The sequence below is a fragment of the Haliaeetus leucocephalus genome, unplaced genomic scaffold, assembly GCF_000737465.1.
Source record: "Haliaeetus leucocephalus isolate CR32 unplaced genomic scaffold, Haliaeetus_leucocephalus-4.0 Scaffold752, whole genome shotgun sequence".
In the NCBI taxonomy this organism is placed as follows: Eukaryota; Metazoa; Chordata; class Aves; order Accipitriformes; family Accipitridae; genus Haliaeetus; species Haliaeetus leucocephalus.
The window spans coordinates 1,348,427-1,372,002 of NW_010973188.1; the positions used below are offsets into that span (position 1 = coordinate 1,348,427).

A 23,576-nucleotide genomic window follows, 5' to 3' on the forward strand; every position below is an offset into this window, starting at 1 on the left:
ATGGTAGAATAACCACATATGGGAAAGAAGAGAACTGAAATTCCAGAATTTTGCCCAAGACCTATGAGGGCCAAGACAATATAAATAAGGAGAAGGTCCCTCACAGCATCCATTCCTCAAGCGTATAAAACGCAAGTCCAAAATCAGCTTCTTGTGATAGTAAGGGCTCAAAAGACAGAACTCCTTGCTCTCCATGTCACACACAGGTGATCTTGGCCAGACTACTTGGACATGCATCTTGGGGCTTGTGAGTATATGGGTGTGAAAGCATAAATAGACACAATCAACTTAATTACAGGTTTTGTGAAATAAAATTGCCTTCCTCCTCCATAAGATCTGACACTAATTGTTACACTAGTTTCCTGCACTATCACTAACACTATGGTAGAGTTAGGGGGTGAGGTGGGGGGGTGAGGGTGGTGGGTGAATCTGCATTACATACAACCAAAGGATCAAGCTTCTATCCCAGAGTTTGGGCAATTTACTCAGCCTGAGGGCCTTGACTGACTTTGAAGACATCCAATTTGTATTTTAATCTAATATGTGCTAATGGCATGCTTACTTCAAGCTGATTTGGAAAAGGAAAATACAGATATTGTTCCTCAAAATAACCTTTTGTTTCCCAAGATAGGGCTCTCAATTTATCTCCTTAGATGACCACTGTTACTGTCCTGAACATCATACATATTTTATCTTCACAAACATTCCAGTGAAGCAGGAAAATATTATCATCTCTCAGTAACTAACGAGGAACAGGAGTAGAAGACAAAAAAAAGTGACTTGTCTAGTATCACAAAGAAATACTTGTTGACTGTGAGAAGGAAATCAGGTCTCAAGTTCCTAGCTAGCTGTCTAGCTGCTAGATCACATTCCTTTCATATAAAATGGATAGACAATTGAAAAGTCATCAGTTAACATTTTGTTCTATAATCCAGACCATGTTTTTCCTGTACACCTGCTTACCTAACAGCTTAAACCACCTTAGCAAAGAGTTATACTTCCCTTACACCTATCTGCTGAGCTAAGAAGTTTTCACAAGGGAGATTTTTCTTGGTCTTGCCTTGCTTGTGTATGCAAGGGCTGTTGAAATGTTGTTAGTCAATCGCCATGACTGTTCACCTAAACTCCTTCTCAGTGTCCTTAGCTGAAGGTTGTTGGTGGACAGTAACTTCTTCCCATTGAAGATGCACAAGCATGTAGAACATGCAAGTTAGAGTGAAGAGGGAGGAAAGGAAACATTGGGGCTGGAATGCAAGAAAGAACGGCAAAGTAGAGTTAACTTCTAAAATCATTGTTGTTTCTTGCTTGAGTTCACCAGGGAGTTTAGTTAGTGTAAAGACCAGTAGAATGCTAGATAATTTCTGCAAAAATCACAAATACTGATGGTCATAGAGATACCCTTTTCCCAGTTACCTTGAAACAGTAGAACAACAATGAGCCCTTCCTCATGGTCACCTAGCACATAAACTTAGTACTCTTATTTAGTAGGTGTTGCTTCTAGATTCCTTCCCTTCTAAAATACATTTTGAAACGAGCTCTTTTACTACCTGGCACTCTTCCTGTCCTACCTCAGCTTCTTGGGTAGCAGTACAAGGGGAAAGGGAAAGGTTAGCTGTTAGTCCTGTACAATTTTCATGTGGCATTAGCGATTAGAATCCTAGAAAACATGTAGTCAACTTGACAGCTATCCTTGTGCATTCCTAAATACTCCACAGGCAGTACTGCATAACACATCTCCAATGACAAACTAAATTTTATTTGCAAGATGAAACATGAATCTGCATCATACTTCTCAAAGGAATGAGATGAATGTTTCTAAACTGATACTGACCACTCTTCTCAGAGAGAAAGAGTTAAATATCCTCTTTTATTCCCCAAAGGCTGGTGGTCCCACGCAGAGGTGCCATGTTTTATTTAAAACATGCTCTCTCTCAGTAACCACTTGTTCTAATTGGCAAGGCAAGGCTGGGTCCCCAAAGCACATAGCTCATTACATTCAGTTTGGATTACAAAAACACCATGAAACAAACTGCATTGAAATGTACAAATTAACAGCTCAGGAGTGCACGACACGGACATGGAATTAGATTGTAATATGGAACAAACTCCACAGGGAGGCTAAGGAACAAATCACTAGTGTCTCTATAAAGGTTTCCAAACGAGCGAATACACAAAACAGAGCACAGACTTTTCTATAACTCAAGCAAATTGCTAAATGGTAAAAAAAGAAAAACATCCCTTCTCCTATCTTATGCACACATTTATAGGAGAATGGAGTTACAGGAAAGTTTAATAAATTAAACCTGTGGGTTGCACATTCTAAATAGGTAACTCTGCTTTCATGCTGGCAATGTGCAAACATCATGGCAATTAAGTAATATTTCTACACATTTTTTTTACATCATCAGAGAATCTATACACAAGGGACTAAATTACAGCTAGTGTTTCAACGAGTCACTTGGAAAGGTTACAAGTTAGAAGGTGAACAAAATATTAACAAAACAAAGAAATTGGCTTTACCATAAAGAAGAAAACATACTAGAAAACAGAGCTATGAAAAACTAAAAATGCAAGTCTGAGGAAAAAAAAGGGCTGAGCTCTTTTCTTTGCTTTTAGATCAATCTGTACAATGGGACTGGCAATCCCCTGAGATAAGAAAAAGAAAACACATGGAAAATAACAGTGATGTCTTTTAAAGACAAAGAAAAAAATTAAATTAAGACTATTTGGCAGTCTCTTCAGCTAGCCAGTACTGAGAAGAGGTTATATTTTTGTTTGAGCGCAATTTATATTTTTAATAAATGAACCCCAGACTACTAGACTGCAAACTTAGCGAGATGCAATCCAATGAAACAGCCACTAATACCCTACAGGGTAGTCTGCTGGTAGGATTGATTGATGGTAAAATTTTAAAGTTCTTAATTAAAAGGCATTCGATTTTCCTAAACTGTGATGAAAAGATACTTTCAAATGTGACTGCAAAAAGCCCTACTCACTTGAAGTTAGTAGTAGCCAGAAAGAAGAAAAGAGAAAAAGAAAAAAAACTGTCCTACCTCAATACACAACATTTGAGTGCCAGCTGTGAAAGAAATTCTCTCTCTTCCACTAACGATTGCACAGAAATAGAAATACTTCATGGTTCTGTCTTCCATCAGTGCTTGCCCCTTCCCACTATTTTATATGGGGGAAGATGAAGGAGGAGGAAAAAGGAGAAAATAATGGAGCAAATCGAACCAGCAGCTGAGCCATTGGCCCTATTGACAACCTACGTTGCACTGCTGCATACACAATGCCTTCACACAGCCAGGTCCCAGGCAGATGAGGGTTGTGTCTTCCATACAGCATCTTTAACGCCTTTCTATATAACGCATAGCAAAATCCTATCAGTATTGCCACAAAGCAACATAGGAGCCCTGTACTCCACAACTTCCATGCCATGATAGCATAGACAGAGAAAAAAGAGGACCTCTCAAGTAACATTATACTAACTTCACTCAAAATGTGATCTCCATTTAACTCTTAAAACTCCAGCAAGTCTAGAAAGCTTGAGGTATCCTCCTCTCCCATATTTCCAATTCTCCTGTATATATTGAGTACTAGAAACACATAGCATGAATATGCTGGATAATTTGGTTGATGGTACTATTTTTGACAGAAGTAAAACACTTAATCCTAAGCTTAGATAATACAACTATACTTGAATAAACTCATTTTCTATTAATTTGTATTTCCCCTCCAAAACTTTAAGACAAGTTAGGGGAAAAGCAGAAAACTAAAAACATATAAATCCTTTCCAAATCCTTTCACAAAATATTGCCCTGTTCTAACAGCCCAAACAGAGCTATTACTTAGATCTTTACATTTTTTAAAGCCACAGAATAATGCATACTAATAGAGTAAATGTCTTTGGGGTCAGCAGTGCAAATCAAGCTTATAAATAAGTGAAGCCCAACTAAAGTAATTTATCCAATTTTTTTTTCTTAATTCCATTTCATGGTGATTGTCTTTCTCAAGCTTAGCATACATGTCACCTTTTCAAGTTTACTAATTATGCTAAGACATCTTTTCCCTACCAGCCTTCTCGTTTTAAAAATTCTTTGGGCATAGAGTAAAAGAAATTAAATGTATGCCAAACAATATTTAAGTTTATATCTGGAATGTTATCATTCTTTATTAGTAGGTGCTCTAGAATTAGAAATATCTTTGTTGCCACTATAACCAGCTATACAATTTTCCACAAAATTATTTAGCTGCAAGCCTGACTGTGTAATAAAAGTTCAAGATGAAGTTTGATTACTTTCAAGTGCTAGGCAGTGAGCGCTGTTTCTTGTAGTAAGCAGTCCATGTACTTCAAAATACAGACAGACATGAATACAGCAACAAATTCTAGCCTCATGAAGCAACAAATTGAGGCACCAGTTTCCATTAGGAGCCAACAAAGGAAATACCATACTGACAGAGAAACATTCTGTGTACAGATAAAGAAAACTAGCACTTAGTGTTGGTTTCAAACGTCTGAAAATGCTTGCTGCTTTTCTAGCCAAGTACTAAAACAGGTGGATTCACATCAGAAGTTACAAGAATATGGAAAATGCAAACCTAACAGACTATTAATCATTCATTTAGGAATGAAAACTTTATGAAGAAGAGAAGGGCTGAATGAAGCATAATTTATCATACAACATGATACAGCAAAGATGACAGAATTTGAACTAGCAACATGCAAGATGCACCTGTTGAAAAGATTTCCACTAAGCAAGCTGAAAGCTTGACTGAGGATCAAGTTAGCAGTTGATTAACAGCAAAATCTATTTAGGCAGGAACACCAATTTTTGCCAGCTCATGCTTACAGTAGGTGTTATTACTGCCAGACAAGGCAGCACTCTAAATAGCTCCCAGGATTTACAAAGACTGAGAAGAGGAAATTGTGCTATTCAAGTGACTCTGAGTCACACAAAACCCCCAATTTTGTAAGCTCCGAAAACAGGCATGACAAAATAAAGATCAGCAGAAGGGTTAAGATGCAAAAAAACATGAAATAACTCTACAGTCAGACATCTGAGTTAGTTCAGGAAATAGAAAGAATAGGGAATAATCTGAAGATTAGTGTCTCCCCCCGCCCCAGTCAGATCTTTCCAATTCAGGAGAATAAAAGGTACTATTGAAGTTACAAAATTTCATAATCTCGCACAGAGCTAAGTATATGTATTTAAAACATATATGTGGTTCCAGCAATACTGATATCCTACTTGATAGATGGAGATTAAAAATCTATAGTTTTTACTCATCAAGATACCGGTATGTAAAAAAATGTGTTTGATTTCAAACTAAAAATAAAACTGAACTAAGAGTCGAGGCCCCTAAAACTCAGAGAATTCTTGGACTATTTGGTTGAAGTATTTTCTCAAATTAGGTGATGCTGATCTAGCGCTTCATAGACATGAATATTGCATAGCTGGATTAAGGGATGGACACCCACCTCCAGAAGTTTCAATTACATCTTCAGACAGAAGGGCTATGAAATTGATTCACAAATCCATGAATACCCTAATCATCATTTTATCTTCTTCCAGTTTTCCAAGTGTATCTCTCCACCAAACCATCCAGTGCTGCACTTACCTTCAGCTTCACATACTACTGAACAAGCTGAAATCTACTTCCTGCACCCCTTTTTCCAATGCTGATAGCACCACAACACAAATTAAACTTTCTAGACTCACAATCCAATGGATTAAAGGTAGAGTGCATTTTTTGGTGTGATTTAAGTAGAAAGACTAGTTTTACCATTTTCTGTACTTAAATATTTGTTCTTACTCTGTAATAGTTTGTTCTGTGACTGTTCCCAGAGGTTCCAATTAAAATTGAGTTCTTGAGGTACCAGGTGTTGTTTTCATGAATGAGTGTAGAATTCCTGCCTGAAAGAGCCTACTTTTGAAAAGCCAATTTTACAAAGTACTCAAACAATGTCCCTATCTGAAGTCGATATTAAAACTGCTATAAACCTAATGGAAGCAAAGATAGATTAATAAAGAGTACTTTTGAAAAACTTCACTCATCACTGTCCTGTATTTTAATCATTCAGGCTTAGCAGTTTACCATACTGAAAGAAGAGAGGTTGCAGTATTAGCAAAAGATGTGGTGTCACTAAGGGAGATACTCTGGACATAATTTGCATTTTTTTCACTTACCAGCCTATATTCTGATTTAAACCCCCCCCACTCTTTATTGCATTTGTATTCTAGATGTACAAGAAGTCTGAAGCAACTATGCCTTAACCATCTGAAAAGCAAATTTATTTGAAGCAATTTAATATGTAGGATTATACTTGCACTGTATCTGGAGACTCTGAGGCATTGATAGCACATGGTCAGCACTGAATTGGAGACAGAATGTGGTAAAGAACTTTGCAGAAGTACAATTAACTTGAAATTATTTCGGAGAGGCTCTTGAACATTTCAGAGTCTGCTGCTTCTACAGGGCTTAAATAAAACAAGTCAGGTATTCCTTCTTGGAACAGACAGATGGGGTGAAGAGAAGGCAGAGGGCCGAAAAGGATAGCTAACTTCAAGCTCCTCTCCAGTATTTATAAAACTTTACGTGCAAACCAAAAACTAGTCTGCGGCAAATGAACAGCAGATTTGTGGTTGTACAAAAGAGCTTAGTAAACCTTCTAGATCTAGGTCAAAACACTGGGCAATTCTAGGCAAAGGGTTGCATTTAGCTGTGCAGTATCCAACTCACTCTTGCCATAGAAAGTTGAACAACTTAAATCTTTACAATAACCTGTGAAAAGTATTTCCATGTTTAATATAAGAAAATATACAAAAATAGCCAAAACAAGGAATTCCAGTCTCCCTGCTACATAATCTGGTTGCTTTTGCTGTTTGTTTCATCTTTGGACAAATGGGAGTGAAAATTCAGTGAATTTATCTTGATAAGAAATTGAGAAATCACAAGCACTTGGTCAAATAAGAACGCAAACTGACAGCCCCTGACCATTGCCCTTTGCTCCATTTCTGTGCCAGTTAACATCACAGACATCAAACTATGACCATTTTTCCCAGGGGATGGGGAAGAGAGGAAGCGCAGAAGGAAAGAAGAGCTCAGGATCATGTACTTACATACTTGTACATAGTTCAGAAAGTCTGAAAAAACAGTAAAGATAGGAAGGTTCCACGTAGTAACTCATATTGCAATGTAAACCCAACAATGTTTTCATCTCTTGCTGACTTGCTGCCCTTCTCCCCTGATCTATATAAAAAGGTAATGCTTACACAAATCTAAGGGGCTTTGCTGCTGTGTGTGTCTGAAATTAATTTTTAATAAAATAGGAAGACTGGATTCTATCCCTTCCCTCTGAAAAAAAACCCAGGCATTTAACAAAGTTACTAACCTTTTTCGTTGTGCGGATTTCTTTTTTCTAAAATAAAAGAGAAAGGAAATGACGGTCAAGAGAAATAATAATTCCCAATTTTCCCTCATATACAAATCTGCTTCAATCCATTTGAATTAATAACTCGCCTTATTAAAAGAGAAACAATAGGAACTTTTTTCATATCATATCTTTGGAGTGCCCGGAATAGTGAAAAACATATTTCAACAGCTTACTTGCCTAAAATCTTCCTATCTGTGGTGGTTAAATTTACAGAAACAGGAGTATACATCTTTCTATTTCAATACTGTGGCTGGAAACCCAGTATAAAAAAACATGCTAAAAGTATTTCAGTGACATCACACAAAAAGAAGAAGAAAAAAAAGTCTGTTATGTTGGAATGATGACATTGAGAGGTTTTGAGTTACTACTCAAACAGAACTAGTTATTTCCATGGTACATGTTGAAAGAACCATAGTTAAGATCTAAAAAGAGATTAAATTTGCCTTTTTCCATAAAACCTGGTTTTGTTCCAACTAGCAGTAGCTTTAAGTTACCCAAACTCTTCAAAAGTCTTATTTCATTATAACAAACAGGCTGTAAGGAAAGTCTTAAAAATTTTAAAAAAGTAGTCTTCCCACCCAAAAATCACAAAAATAATTAGATACTATCTTGCATTTTTACAATAGAAAAAATGAACTTGATCAGAGGTAATGGCATTTCAGGAGAATTACAGAACAGAAGCCAAGAATTTTTCTTCTTGTTGAAAACAAACAAAACAACAACAAAAAACCTAACAGTAAAACCAAAATAAAAGATGCCTTTGCTTAATGCCTGGTCTGCTGGCTATCAAGTTTTGGGTACCCTGTTAAACTCAGAATATGAGGGATGGGCCATTTTGGTATCTCAGAATCGGAAATTCCACATTTCTGAGGTACACAAACAGAAGTTATTTACAGTGTTAATATGAACATAACAGTTGTACTGAGTCAAATCAAAGACCGAGTAGCTTGCTTCTGACTGTGGTCAGTAGGGAAAGAGTACATAAAAGGACTTGCACTTTCTTCAGTATACCCTTTCCAGTGATCCATGGCTTTGTAAACAGCCAGAGAAATAGATGCATCATTTTGCTAAACAACCTTTGACGACCTTTAATGTTTAATGAAGTGATGATGAACCCAAGATCTGAAGTCTACAAGTCAAAATTCATTTTTTGTAAAAAAACCTCAGAAAAAGCTTTGCAGTTTAAAAAAAAGTTCTGAACTTTTAAATACTGTTTCTGTTCCCCCCAAAGAAATTAAAACCCATGAACTATGACAGCACTTTAATTGCAATTAAAAATAAGTTTACAATACTAAATAATAAAAAAAAATTTCAGAAAGGCAAACCTAGAAGATGCTAACATGAAAAGGTCAATAGCAATTCCTAACATCTTACACCATAGCAATGACCTTGCAATAAGAAAATAATATGTAGCAATTAGAATTAGCCTACTGATGAGCTAGTGATGATTTAACATTTAAGGGCTGCAAGTTAAATAGAAATGGAACAAGTGGTGTTCCATACCAACTCTTCCTTTTAATTTTTTATCCATATCATATTTCAGAGGTTATTACAAAATAAATCCTACAAAATTCCAAATTACAATTCAGACTTAGGCATTTTGAAAGCCACATCAGTCGTATAGGAGCTGTGCTGACAGCAGAGCTCTGTGGTTCAGGGGTGTTCCAGAATTCCATAAACTTCAGGAGCAAGGTTTGATTGGTACATTTACACAAGAGGTTCTTGATTAGCAAATAAATGAGGGACCAAAGTAAGGAAAACCTGATTACATATACACACTGAAGAAAAATAAACCCATGCACAAATCCTAAAGGAGATGCCAACAATGTGGTTTTGATAATCTAACAAAAACACAAAACCTTTTACTGCACTTACCAGCAAAGCATTTGGAACAGAGATTCATAGTCTTGCTGGACCTGAGGCAAAAATAAAAATAAAAAAAAAAAAAAAAAGAGCTAAAAAATTCATTATAATTCTAATCAATACAGGGAATTGGGGGGGGGGGGAGATGAAGCAAGGGTACAGAGAGGGTAAGAACGTAAATGTCTAGGAGTCAAAGATAAGTGGCTAGACGTGGCTGAACTAGGAACAGGGACAAGAGACTTCATATGGCCATCTCTTTCCAATCTAAAGAGCTTCCAAAACATGACTTCCGCACATTTACCTCATATATGAAAATAAGCTTACTCTACCATTAAACGTATATGTTACACACTGATCATTTGGATCTTTCTATTGCAATATGATAATAATGATAGACAGGAAGAACAAATACATTCCACTTGAATATTAGACTCCCCTTGGCAACAGGTCTGCAGTCCTGACAAATCCTGAATACAGTACAGCAATAGAGAGATTAAAGTATTGCACTTATAAGGACACAGACAGATGTGCTCTTGGAAGTCTAGCTGGAATGGCTTAAGAAGTTATTACCTCAAGCTATTCATTACTACCCTCAGCTGCATCCAGCAGTAATCTAAAATAACCTGGCTGACTTTGCACTGACATGGACTAGGACAGTTCATATGATCCATTAGTATGGCTCAACTTTGAGGGCAGCAACTTTCAGCTGAGAGAAAAACAGCTGGAGAACAACAGCAGTATCTTAAGCCTCCCAGATGTCTCCAAAGTGTTTGTGCAATTATGCTACAAGCATTCACCCTCATAAAGAAAGTCAGTAGGCTCACCAAAAAAAAAAAAAAAAAAATTAAGGCTATAGACCTCTCTCCAGCTACCATGAAACTACCCAAAGCAATACACTATGGGAGAACAAATTTCTCCCAGTTTACAAAAGGTTGTCATCTAACATCACAACATCTCCTTTACAAAGCAAGCTGGAGAATATTCTCAAACGCTCTCTATATGTTGAAATGTCTTTAGGTAAGAGCAACCCAGTTTCTGTGCACACTGCCCAATATTTGATTTGTTCAGCATTCCTGAATCAGCTCCGTCATTATGTATAAGCATTAACAGCATCCTGAGCAGGTCTGAAGGTATATGTTGACAGGCAAGGTTGTACCAAAACTGTCCACGCCCACAAGACCTTTTTGCCTCCTCAGGGCAGCCTCTAGCTGAAAGATATTTAGCCAAATTAACTGTATCTTTATCTTTAGAAATAGGCATACACAAAAAAAATTGAGACTACCAAAATAGTTATTTTCTATTTCCAGCCAAACACAGATGGAATTAAGATGAAATCTGCATCTTAAAATACACAAATTATAAAAATCAAAAGTGCTTATTATCTTGAAACAAAAATTGTAACAATTTTTTCAAAGCAGTTAGATCACAAATGAACATACTTGTTAGAATTACAGAATTCCCCCCCTTTCCACTAACAAAGTAAATCCAGACTTAGTCAATCATATCTTAGTATTAGTCATATCAAAACATTACAGATGCTTTTCAATTCATGCACATTTCAAAGCTGGTTTACATCAGGCTCAAGAATTCTAGAACACAGTTCACTGCAGATATGAGACATAAGCGTTTGCCAGCTATAACAAGAGCCACAGACACATGAAAGCTAGTTTTAAATGCAAACAGTATGTGCACAGGAGAAAAGTTAATTCCCAGGAAAAGAAAAGCAGAACAGCATTTTGTAGCCATACAAATACATCATCAAATTGGTATATACCCAAAGATTCAATATCTATGTTGACAGTCTGCACAGATTATCTACCTTCAAAAGAACTGCAATTAAAAACAGCATGGTGAGTCAACACCTACAGCATTAGTGTGCTGCAGTTCAGTACTCACTGCTTATGGGTTAGACCTTCTGGAGCAGCTCAATATGCCAGGCAGGAGCTTCTCTGCAAAGCCATTAAACCCCAGGGGCAGCAAAGAAAAAGAAAGGCAGAGTTCAGATGGTTCATATTGATGACATTGGAACGGGCAATGACAAATGTTTTCAGTGGTATAATCAACCATCTCAGCTGTTAAATATCAATCCAAAGGCTCATATAATATTTACTTATCAGCACACCAACAACGGAAAATACACACACACACACAACATACAGTTACGTGGAAAAAGGCTGCCATTTCCCCCCTCAGATTTTCTGAAAGGACAGTGGTATTGGACAAGTGACCTTGTGAGCTAAATAACTCCAGTTCACTGTTACAGTTTCAAGGATCACTTTCTCTCTGATCCTTTTATATGCTTTTTCAAGGCATTTAAGTCAGTCTGAGGCTGCTACATAAGATGAGAATCTAAACTTTGAGTGAGTTTTTTTGGTCTTAGTTTCTTTTACACAGTCACTTATGTCACTGCAGATCCATCAACATTACTAGAACTAAGAAAATGGCATTTTTTATGAGAGACAGTAACAGTGTTGATCAACAATCAGCCCCTTTTTGAAAGTGCAATATTTAATTAGAGAAAAAGCTTTACAAAGAAAATGCATTAAGCAGTTTACATACGTCAAACTTACTAGGTATTATCTGAGAGTCATGTCAATGTCTGTCAAGTAAAATATATGTTCGACAGCTCTTTGTTACACTGCAAATCCCTCCTCTCATTGATAGAATTTCCTCTTTACAGCAGGCAAGGGCTCTCTCACCAGACTCTTAGAATTGAGCAAACCTGCATATTGCCGCTTTCTCTGTGAGGTAAGTCTTGTTAACCACATCGCTGTTTTACATTAATGATCTCCTAGAGACTTCAGCATTCACCAGAAGCTCATACTGCCAGGCAGGAACACCAAAATATAGAATTTCTTTGCTCGTGATAGCCTTTTCAAATATATTAAACATCTGTAATATCTGTTATTTCTAGAGGTAATTTTATTTGAAACACTTAAAAGCTCTAGAATATCGAACAGTCCTGGTCATGATACAGCCCTCTGTTTCCACTTCACAGGAAAGAGATGGTCACAGTAGCAAACTCTACTTAGAGCAGGTGACCTCTATAGGAAAGCAATACATTTCGTATTTCTAGGAACATATGGTAAAATCTTGACTGTAAAGGTGAATAAGGCACCGTGAAGCTAGAACTTAAAGTCAGTCCTGGCAATGAGAATTACATGTTTTAGACTTCAAGTCTTTAGCCTGACACCCAACATTTCTACACCCTTCTGTCATGATTAGGTTGGGGATATTTCACGTGCTTCTGAATCAGATATCAAATTACCACAGTTTTTAACCAGACATATTAAGGTAATTCCCAGATTTCCCTCATAAAAGTCAGCTTCATGCTTACCAGCACCTAATCCAGAATTACTACAGTATACATTTTATATGTACAATATCCCTAGAAAGACAGTTTTATACTGATAATTTACAGTCTCCGCTTGTACATAATTTAAGCTGGTATTCAGGAAGACATTCATATTTATGGATAAATCAAGACAAATAGAATGGTATTATCTGCAAGGCAGAATATAAAGTTAAATCCTATTTGAAGGTACTTCCATCTGTCAAAAAGAAACAATTTAACTAAAGGGTGACACGAAATTATTATGTATATTGGAAACCACAGGGTGAAGCAAGCTTTGAAGGTCAAGTGGCAGAGCAAGTTAGAGGCAGAGGATACTTCAAGCCAGCTGGAAAACCGCAGAGGCTACAGAATGATCGCATGCAACAGTTCCACAGGGCTGGGTCTGAAACAAGTGTAGGTATTAAAAGTGTTTCCACTGCCAAAGTAAAAAAATGCTCCCTTAACAACACAGCCATGAAAGTAATAGCAATGCCATAGGAACTTTGAAAGAGGAAGAGATTTACAGAAATGGGAAATCCTGGAAGTTATAACATATTTATACTTTAAGCAATAAATAAATCACAGGTAAATATAAAAATAAAAAACACATTTGAAGCTATTCAAACCATTATCCCCTACTTGCACTGTTATGCTTACAAGTCTCCATAGCAAAAGAAACTATTTGAGCCTTCACATAGATGCACACGCAGACCACCATAAGGTCCTAACCTCAGTAAGATCAACATCTGCATCTCTGGTTAAAGGTGCATAATGCAAAGTGAGAGCCAGCAAAAGCCATTAAATATCAAAAATAACATACTTCAAATCCTATGTATTGATATGTAACTAATTAATAAAACTGAAGAGATTGCTTCCCTGATTCCATTTTCATACAGTACTTCCAGTACATTCTTATGAAATATCTACTCCACTAAAAGCACTGAAAGTTATTTACTCAAATTTATGCCCTATACTACTAATTACTCCTTTTCTTTCTTGCCATGTGGCAAGATACCATTGTGAGATACCATCCATGCACATTCTACTCTGTCTTCACTGGAAGTTTGTTTTTCCTTCTCCCTCTCCCAGTAAATGATTTTATCAATACAAAACCACATCTAGAGAATGAAGCTGAAATTCTAGCTATAAATCTCAAAGATAAGACTCTTAAATGTACAGTAGTTGATCAGAATAGCCAGAAAAAGACAATCTCATTGTGAAGGTTCCAGAACAAATTACATGTGGAAATTCTGTGTATTCGAAGCAAGTTAAAAAGTATACAGAAATTTGTCTGATCTCAGGATACTCAGTCTCCCTAATGAAAATAATTTTCTGCCAAGATACTTAGATAGGCACACCTAATAAATACTGAAGGTTTTGTAACAAAATCCTACATCTTCCAGCACTCTCAGGCACTTCCTAGCTTCCCCATCCCATCTTTAAGAGGGAAGGGGAAAAAAAAGCAAACCAGAAACACTAAAAACTAATACTAGCTTAACTCCACACAAGTGTCAAAGGGCAATACAAAATGCTCAGTTTCATCTATATTAGGATGCCTCCTACAGTTTTTAAGGTAATAGTGACCTAGTATTATTAATGTAGATGCTCACCAATAGCAAGAATCATGCAGTTGCACCAGAGTAAAAATAAGTAAATATTCTAGTAGAGGTGTATATTCTCAATGCTTGAAAAACGTCACCAGAATAATGATTGTTCTTGAAAATAATTTTCGTTCAGTTGTCTTTTGAGGATGGAAGAATAAGGAGTTTAGAGAAAAAATGCTTTCATATAGCATGCATGCATTAGATATTTAATTCTAAACATACTTAAGCCACAGATACTAATTAAGTGTGACTGCAAAATCCCAGATTCTGCATTTTTATTGGGAACAACGTTTTCCAGCCTATCTAGTAATGATCTTTTATGATTTAGAAGTTCCTATGACTTGGTAGTAGCAAAACACATCTGCTTCAGTGGCACCATAACTGCATCGGTGATTAAATGCATCATGTTAAATGCTTCTCGGTCCCCTTCCAGCATAGCAATTAGAGTGGGATCGCAGTGTCACTACAGTACAAATATATCTTAGCCCCTGAATGATACCTGTCCAATATTGTCAGGGGCCATACGTTTGAGAAACATTAACGTAATATGAATCATGTCATCAATTAGTTAAAACTAAAAGAAGCCTCTTCCCTATACATTCAGCATATACTGTTTCATGTATTTGGCAACTTAGGACAACTATACATATGTTAACTCAACGCATTTATACTACTGTAGTTAATGGTCTGTCACCATTTCCATTATAAAGCAATTTTCAAAGATTTATAACTCTGTTGAAGAATTCACTCAGAGCTGAATGCTGGCACACAGCAAAAGCAAAACCTTAGCCCACGTATGTTTACTTTCATCCAACCAGACTAGAAGGATTATTTATCATTAAAATAAATTGATCCAATTCTGTATTTCCCTCACACTTTTTATCATTTGCTTAGAGCACAACACTTCACCTTGTACAGAAAGGAGGTTAATTAGACTGTTAATAAGACTCTTAATCGTCCTTTGAAAATCCTGCATATCCTGAACACCAGCTTCTGAAAAAAAGACATTTTACTTTTCTGAATCAAAAGTCACCTCATTGATTCCATATATGCTGCATATTTGATATTTATTGTTCCTCCTTAATTTATGACCTTGCCAAGGCGATACAGGCAATGTTTTTTGGACCATTTAAACAATTATTCAGATTTTCAGACTGAGGCAGCTCAGTTATTCTTCAAGAATGACGTATGCCAAATTCTTTTCATATAAAAGAGCAGAAGTGGAGCATGTGAAATACAGGTGGACCTGTAGAGAACTTGGCAACCAGAAACATTCACATATACTCAGAAACAGGTTTTTAAGCGAACCAAAATTTGGAATCAAATATCCCACAAATGCAGTCAGTGTCCCTGACTTCATCAGCTGTTCCATACCCATACGCTCAGTGATAAGAATTCTAGTTCAATTAGAAAAGTGTTATAGTAAGATTTTATTATTACTACTACAAGTTTTTTCCCTTGGAAAATATCAGTATTTTAGTTTTGGACTCCTAATTTTCACCAGGAACAATTTAAGCATTCCTTATCATTTCAAGATTTTTGGTAAGCTGCTGAAAATGATGCTTCAGTGAGTCACATGTTTGTAAGGACCTCATCATCCTGACCTCAATTTGAAATTAAATGGAGGGCAAACTTCAAGCACAGCACAGTGTAATAGTGCAATGCCCTTCTGACAGCTTTCCACACTCAAAAGATGATAGAAACATAGAATAGTTTAGGTTGGAAGGAACCTTAAGGATCATCTAGTTTCAACCCCCTGCCATGGGCAGGGACACCTTCCCCTAGACCAGGTTGCTCAAAGCCCCATCCAGCCCAGCCCTGAACGCTTCCACGGATGGGGCACCCACAACCTCTCTAGGCAACCTGTTGCAGTGTCTCACCACCCTCACAGTAAAGAATTTTTTCCTAATACCTAGTCTAAATCTACCCTCTTTCAGTTTAAAGCCATTACCCCTCGTTCTATCACTACACTCCCTGATAAAGAGTCCCTCCCCATCTTTCCTGTAGGCCCCCTTTAAGGTCTCCCCAGAGCCTTCTCTTCTCCAGGCTAAACAACCTCAGCTCTCAGACTATCCTCATAAGGGAGGTGCTCTAGCCCCCTGATCATCTTCACGGTCCTCCTCTGGACCCGCTGAAGCAGGTCTACATCTTTCTTATGTTGGGGGTCCCAGAGCTGACCACAGTACTCCAGGTGGGGTCTCACAAGAGCGGAGTAGAGGGGGAGAATCACCTCCCCCAGCCTGCTAGCCACTCTTCTTTTGATGCAGCCCAGAATGCGACTGGCTTTCTGGGCTGCGAGTGTACTTTGTCAGGTCATATTCAATTTTTCATCCACTAATACCCCCAAGTCCTTCTCCTCAGGGCTGCTCTCAATCCATTCTCTGCCCAGCCTGTATTTTTGCTTGAGATTGCCCTGACCCATGCACAGGACCTTGCACTTGGTCTTGAACTTCATGAGGTTCACAGATGCCCACCCTTGGATGGCATCCCTTCCTTCCAGTGTGTCAACCATACCACTCAGCTTGGTGTTGTTGGCAATCTTGCTGAGGGTGCACTCAACCCCACTGTCCATGTGGCTGACAAAGATGTTAAACGGTGCCGGTCCCAATATTGACCCCTGAGGAACGGCCACTCATCACTGGTCTGCACTCAGACATTGAGCTGCTGACTGCAACTCTTTGAGTGTGACCATCCAGCCAATTCCTTAACCACCAAGTGGTCAATCCATCAGATCCATGCCTCTCCAATTTAGAGAGAAGGATGTCATGCGGGACAGTGTAAAGCACTTTGCACAAGTCCAGGTAAATGATGTCCGTTGCTCTTCTCTTATCCACCAACGCTGTAACCCCATCATAAAAGGCCACCAAGTTCGTCAGGCACAATTTGCCCTTAGCGAAGCCACATTGGCTGTGACTGATCACCTCCTCATTTTCCATGTGCCCTAGCATAGTTTCCAGGTGGATCCACTCGGGGTACAGAGGTGAGACTGACTGGCCTGTAGTTCCCTGGGTATTTCTTTTTTAAAAATGGGGGGTTTGTTTTCCGTTCTCCAGTCAGTGGGAACTTCACCCAACTGCCACAGCTTCTTAAATATGTATATGGTCTTAGCCATTTCATCCGCCAGTTCCCTCAGGACCCACAGATGCATCTCATCACGTCCCATAGACTCATGCACCTTCAGGTTCCTTAGATGGTCTTGAACCTGATTTCCTACAGTGGGCAGTTATTCATTCTCCCAGTCCCTGCCTTTGCCTTCTGCGACTTGGGCAGCGTGGCTGGAGCACTTGCCGGTGAAGACTGAGGCAGAAAAGTCATTGAGTACCTCTGCCTTCTCCATATCCCAGGCAACCAGGTGTCCCATTTCCTTCCAGAGAAGGCCCACATTTTCCCTAGCCTTCCTTTTAACACCAATGTACCTATAGCAGCCTTTTTAGCATTTGACAATATAGATACTCAATATAGAAGCTTTTATCACTGATGTACCTATGGAAGCATTTATAGATGCTGATGCATCCCAATGAAGTAGCTATATCCCGATTTTTATTTTTCAATGGCTATACTAAACCATTCTTTTAAAACTCTATGGCTGAAGTGCTTTTTGTCTTTTAAATGTCTTTTAAAAAACTGAAGCGCTTTTTTGACAATGAGGCCAGAGAAGAGTACAAATACACAAGAGTAACGGGGGAAAATACACAGCAACAAAGTAGGTCCTTACTCTTAAAAAACATATCATGGGCTCTGACACAAAAGCACTGATAGAGTTTCAATTTAAAGCCTTCTGCAACAATTCATACAATAAACTGCAAAGAAGCCAATGCATCTAAACTAGGTAAGAGAGGTTGTAAGAACTTAGATCTGATTCAGTTGGGTTTCTAGCTGAGCTTACAAACTTGCTGCCCTCCAGTCAAAGCTAAATGCTTCACATTCCCATGAATACATGTCTCTACACTTTCTTTAAAAAAAAAATCTCAGCAGCAAAATCCTATACCAAACATTTCTCTGCAAGTCTTCAAAATCCTTTTCACAAAGATGTGTAGCCTACTATTTAAAGGACAGTAAAAAGGTTGAAATACTAAGTATTAACAGAGTCCAAGAGGCCTTTAGTAAAGCAGGAATAAAATTTGAAAGTTCCGATCTACCCACCTTCCACCGATTCCTCAAGGATATTATTATTTACGTGCATTGCAGGTAATAACTAACATTGCCCTATGACAACACAATCATCTTCTTCAGATTTACAATATGAAATCATATCAACTTTATCTTTTTCTTCAGATCAGACAGTCCACTACTCCTTGCATAAGCAGCACTCAAAAACCTATTCCATTTGTGTTATTCCTTTACCACAGGATCAGTAATAAATAGTAAATAGTAAAACAATCTTAGAAAAAAGAAGCTGGAAGAAACCTCAAGAAAGTATCCATTTTGTCCCCAACTTAAAGGCATGGCTAATTATATATCAACACTCCCCAGGAAACCTTCCTGAAACACTTCCTGATCTGAACAACTAGATTTAGCTTACAAAATAGGAAAACTTTTAATTTTTGCTCAATTTAAGCCCAGCATGTTTCTTCTCTATGCAAAAGCATAGAGAAGCTTTTTTTTTTTTCCCAAAGTTTTCTGTGGCAAAAAAAATACTTTGAAATGCCTGGCATTAAAATGGCTTAGAACAGTTAGAACTTTTGAATGACAGGAAAAAAAAAAAGAAGTCTTGCAAAGTATTTCAAAGACTTTTTCTGTTGTATGCATGTTAAATAACACTTACAGGGACAACTTATGTAAACCAGTTAAAAAACGCTGTTGCACAGTATTAACAAAACACACTAACAAAGTCTGGTTTAAGGACTGTGCCATAGACGTTCTCTCAAAAGCTAACATATTAACAAAATTATAAGATAAACCCCTTTGTTGCAGAGATGTACTTTTAATGTCTAACAAGTCAAACATTACACAAGCAAAAAGGAGTTTAAGATGTTGACCATCCCAAACACGGAGAGAGAAAGCACCTGAAGGTGCACTATATGCAAAAGACATGACAGAGTCAGAACCCCAAGAATTATTTTGACTGGTCATTTCTGTGAGTTAAAGCATAGGAAGCTAGGTTCAGAATAAAGCAGCCAGAAAGAAGAGGAAAGATTATCCCTTGGACAAAGCAAGAAAGCATTGCTGTTCCAGGACTGGTAAGGAGCTACGTCCTATGCAGTAACGAGCAGGTTGTCCAGCAGGATACCTCACTTGCCTAGAGCTCCTTAAGCCACCCCAAAAAGCAGCAATGTAACAGCAAATGAGTGACAATCTCATTTTTACAGTTCTTTGCACTCCTTCTTATCGAACCCTTCTGGAACTGCATGCTACAGTAGAACTGTAGCACTTCTTGAAAAGCAGTTGAAGAATTTTGACAATGTGCCTGCAATGCTATCTTATTACACTATTCATAAACACACATCTAAAAGAAGCTACCAGTACATAAGTTAGCAGGCATTTTTCCTCCTCCCCATTTAAAACAGGTTTCAGTAAAGTCTTCAAAAGCTTAGCTGGAAGTTCACTGCAGGAAATTCACTGTCTTCCATCCTAGCTAGCCTTGTACCCTATTATACAGTCAAGGAGCAACATGGCTCTTACTTCAGTCAGTGCTGCCTCTACACCTGACTACACACAGTCATTTTCAGTTCTCAGGTGGGAAATTGTAGCCACATCTCATGATACCGTTCTAGAGAGTAAGAGTACTTCATTTCTTCCTTCAGGAATTTGAAATGAATCATATCAAGGATATGCCTACGACTAAGAGCAATCTGCCAGTTAACTATTTTAAACCAAACATTCCTAAAAGCAGATCCACCTATACTGGCAGAAAACAATTCTGCCCTGCTGGTACAATAAAAGAAAAATGAAAGAGAGAAAGAAAAATAGAAAAAAAAATATATTATAAGTCATTTTTAAAAGTGAAATAAAACTACTGATAACTCATCATAACCAGCACAAAAACCACTGAGGTCAGTTGTATTTCAACCACCCAGAACTATCTTGCTGGTAACACAAGCAGATTTGAATGCTTATCTTAGTCATCCAGAAATTTCGGTCAACTTCCTAATAGCTCTCAGGTAGAAGTCTGTAACAGATTTTGCATCTCTCAGGTAATGAACAGAGACCCCTAGCCTCAAAACACGGCCCAGAGTAAAGAAACAGTGTCATTCGCTTGCTGTAGTGCAGAAATGTTATAAAGTACTATTTGCACTAACACCTTACACAAAGTCTTGGCCCAGAACACCACTTTGGGTATTTAAACTTGAGAAGACATCTTCTCTCACATTAACTTCCAGGTTTTCTACCACAAAGCCAAAGTTAAGCATAATTCCAAGGAATGCAGCATTTCTAACCAGCATAAAACTGCTTACAAACAATTCCTTCAAGATGCTTCTGTGTTATACATTCAACTTTTGAAGTGTCTGAAAAAACCTAAATAAATCAGGTAAAATTTACAACAACAAAGAGTCCAAGCAACAAACCAATACAAACAAATGTTTGGCAACACCATTTGAAAAAAAAAAAAAAAAAAAAAAAAAAAAAAAAAAGAGAACACTATAGGTAAGAGTTAGGCTGACAATGACAGAAAAACTTACACAAAGCAAGATATTAATCTGAACATAGAAGAAGGTGGGATTTTTGTTTTCCAGAAATGTATACCCAAGGCACAAATGCAAGTGAAGATATATAAAGAAGTCATACACTAAGCACTATTAGTTCAGTAAAAGATGACATATGATAAGTTGTTATCTACAGCTCCATTGATAGTTTATATAAAAGCAGCATCTTCTTTTCAGAGAAGCATAAAGTTGCCTTCTCAGGAGCTTCTATGACACAGTGGATGCTGGCCATGAAAACTGCCTTCAGCCCTCAGACTCTTCACTTGTTATGAATGACATATGCTCTATAAACTGTCCCAAAACATCCCGTTAAAAGCCAAATCCCAAAGCGGTGGGGGGAGGGGATGGGGAGCGGAATCTGCAGTTAGATCAAGAAATACAGAATGAAACAGAAGTGCTTGAAAGTCTGAGCAGCAGATGGAACATTGCAAACCATTTAAGTTTTTAATTCTTTACACAAGACAGCAGGCAGTACATCATTATGCTTGTTTCTCTTCCTGCTACACCTGAGAAGAATCACTGCCTCCTCTACCACTTGTGATCCATACAGTCAACATATTCTTCATGACACCTAAAGGATATTTTTCCTTAGGGTTGTTTTGCTGGGGTTATTTGTTTGTTTTGGATTTTTTAGGAGGTGGGGAACATTGGTTGTTTTGTCTTTTTTTTTTTTTTTAAGCCGTGATTAAAACATTAAGCATACAAAGGGTATTTTAATGACTGAAAGCCTCAGCTTCCCCCTGCATTTCCAACATGATTTCTGAGACCTGAGCTTGACCTGGCGCATGCTGGTCAAGTCCATTCTTTTTCCAAGTAATGGTTGCTGGAAAGTTAATGACTCAACGATATGGCAGTAGAGTTCAGCAACTGGACTGCAAGTAAATCGGCTGCTTCCCTCAAATCTTATGACTCTCGGGCCCAGGAGCAACAGCTACCTCAACTTTGCACTTTATCCAGCTATGCTATTTCAAAACTCTCTCAATTTTACTTTGAACAGAAAAAAGCTTCAAATACATTTAACTAGGCTAAAGAACTACACATTAAAATATAGGATCACTGTAATAAACACCCTGAGCCCAAATCACTTCAGCCACAGTGTCCAGAACTTATGGTGTAAAACAGGAAGCACCTTTAAAATAATGTAATGCTCCATAGAGTCAATGTCTTGCTTTTTTAAGCATTCTGAATGCAACTGCCTGATCTCCAAGAGCAAATACAATAGAAGCAGTAGCACTCAAGTTTTTTCACAAAGAAAAAGCACCTTAAATACTCCACTCCCAAATCCAGGGGGAAAAAAAGTTACTTGGAAAATACAGATTTAAAACCTGCCCATCACTGATATAACAGCAAATACTAAATTATTATCTTCAATCTTCTCATTAACTACAGTTAGCTCATAGGTCTAGCTACTTGTCTTTCTGTAACTGTAACAATACCATTTAGTTCAAATGTAGAACAACTAAGGAGTAGTAAAGCTCCTTCAAAAACAGGATGAAGAGCATCCTATGCATTCTTTTAGTAGACAATATCCTGGTCTTTGGCATTTTCTTTTATCACATGTTAATCCAAGATAACATGCACCTGATTCACTGAATAAGACTGGCATATTACAAGTCTATGTTTATTAATTTCTTCCACAGAGAAAACAAACTCTTGAAAATAAATACCTGATAGAAGAATAACTTTCTGTAATAGGGAAGTTGAGAGTATGGATGTCTGCATATTTAACTTTATGTAAATAATGAAACAATCAAAACAAAAGGATACAATTAAACAAAAGCGTTTTGAGTCATAATATATAAATATTGTTAATAACTTTAGAGATGCTTTTTTTCTTTTATATAGGCAAATAAAATCTTTCCCTTCTCTTTTGCAGCTATATGGTCCCTACCACAGTCATCCCATTGAACAAGAAGTCAACAGCATGAGGTATCTTCCACAGGGACTGAAATAGAATGAGCATGGTACACAAAAACCAACCCAGACCAACAGCAACAGTGCTGAATTGGATCTAACAGACAAGAGTTTGTTCCTTATGGAGCTGCACTGGCATTTTTACACTAGACTATTCTGAGTTTATCTTATTTTTTCCATCTTTCATCTCTTTATAGCTCTTCAAAATATACATAAAAACCTATATTTCTCAAAATTCAGAAAGGAAACAACAGCAGTTCATTCCCAAATATTCAAGATTGGGTAGTTAATATATCTAGTTATCCCAATAAAACATTCTTAGTTAAAACATCCAAAGTGCTAGTGATCTTGTCAGAGGCATCAATTGTTTTGTTTCTGACTGGGATCAAGAACTGTTCTCTCTTCTGCATGTTCAGCTGCAGCACGCATGAAAATTAATCCCTTACATTCTAATATGAGCATCTGTACTCAGGGAACAGCAAAAAGGACCAGGGGAAAAGAACAGATCCACAGATACCTTTCAGATATCTTCCCCCATACAGCCCATCTTTTGCATAGTAATAAAAATAAAAAATAAAAAAAAAGAAAAAGAATCAGGAAAGTTCTCCTTCTCCAGTGTTCTTCCCTCACTACTCCCACACTCCCAAATCTTCTCATTATCAGAGAACAAGATAAACAAGGCAAAATACTGAACTAGATACAGAATAAAAACATTAGCAAATATAACCTAACCCAGTCCATTGGTTTTGGACAATTACTAAAATAATGACGGGGGGGGGGGG

At 37.5% G+C, this 23,576-nt stretch overlaps 1 protein-coding gene across 1 annotated transcript in view; it reads right to left on the reverse strand.

Moving 5' to 3' along the window:
• Positions 1-23,576, reverse strand: part of ZFAND3 (zinc finger, AN1-type domain 3) — a 144,866-nt gene that overhangs the window by 97,956 nt on the left and 23,334 nt on the right. Inside the window, exons 2-3 of the mRNA XM_010581137.1 lie at positions 9,311-9,351; positions 7,394-7,420 (exon numbers count right to left, since the gene is read on the reverse strand). Coding sequence (XP_010579439.1) covers positions 7,394-7,420; positions 9,311-9,351 — 68 coding nt within the window. The remainder of the gene's footprint in view (positions 1-7,393; positions 7,421-9,310; positions 9,352-23,576) is intronic.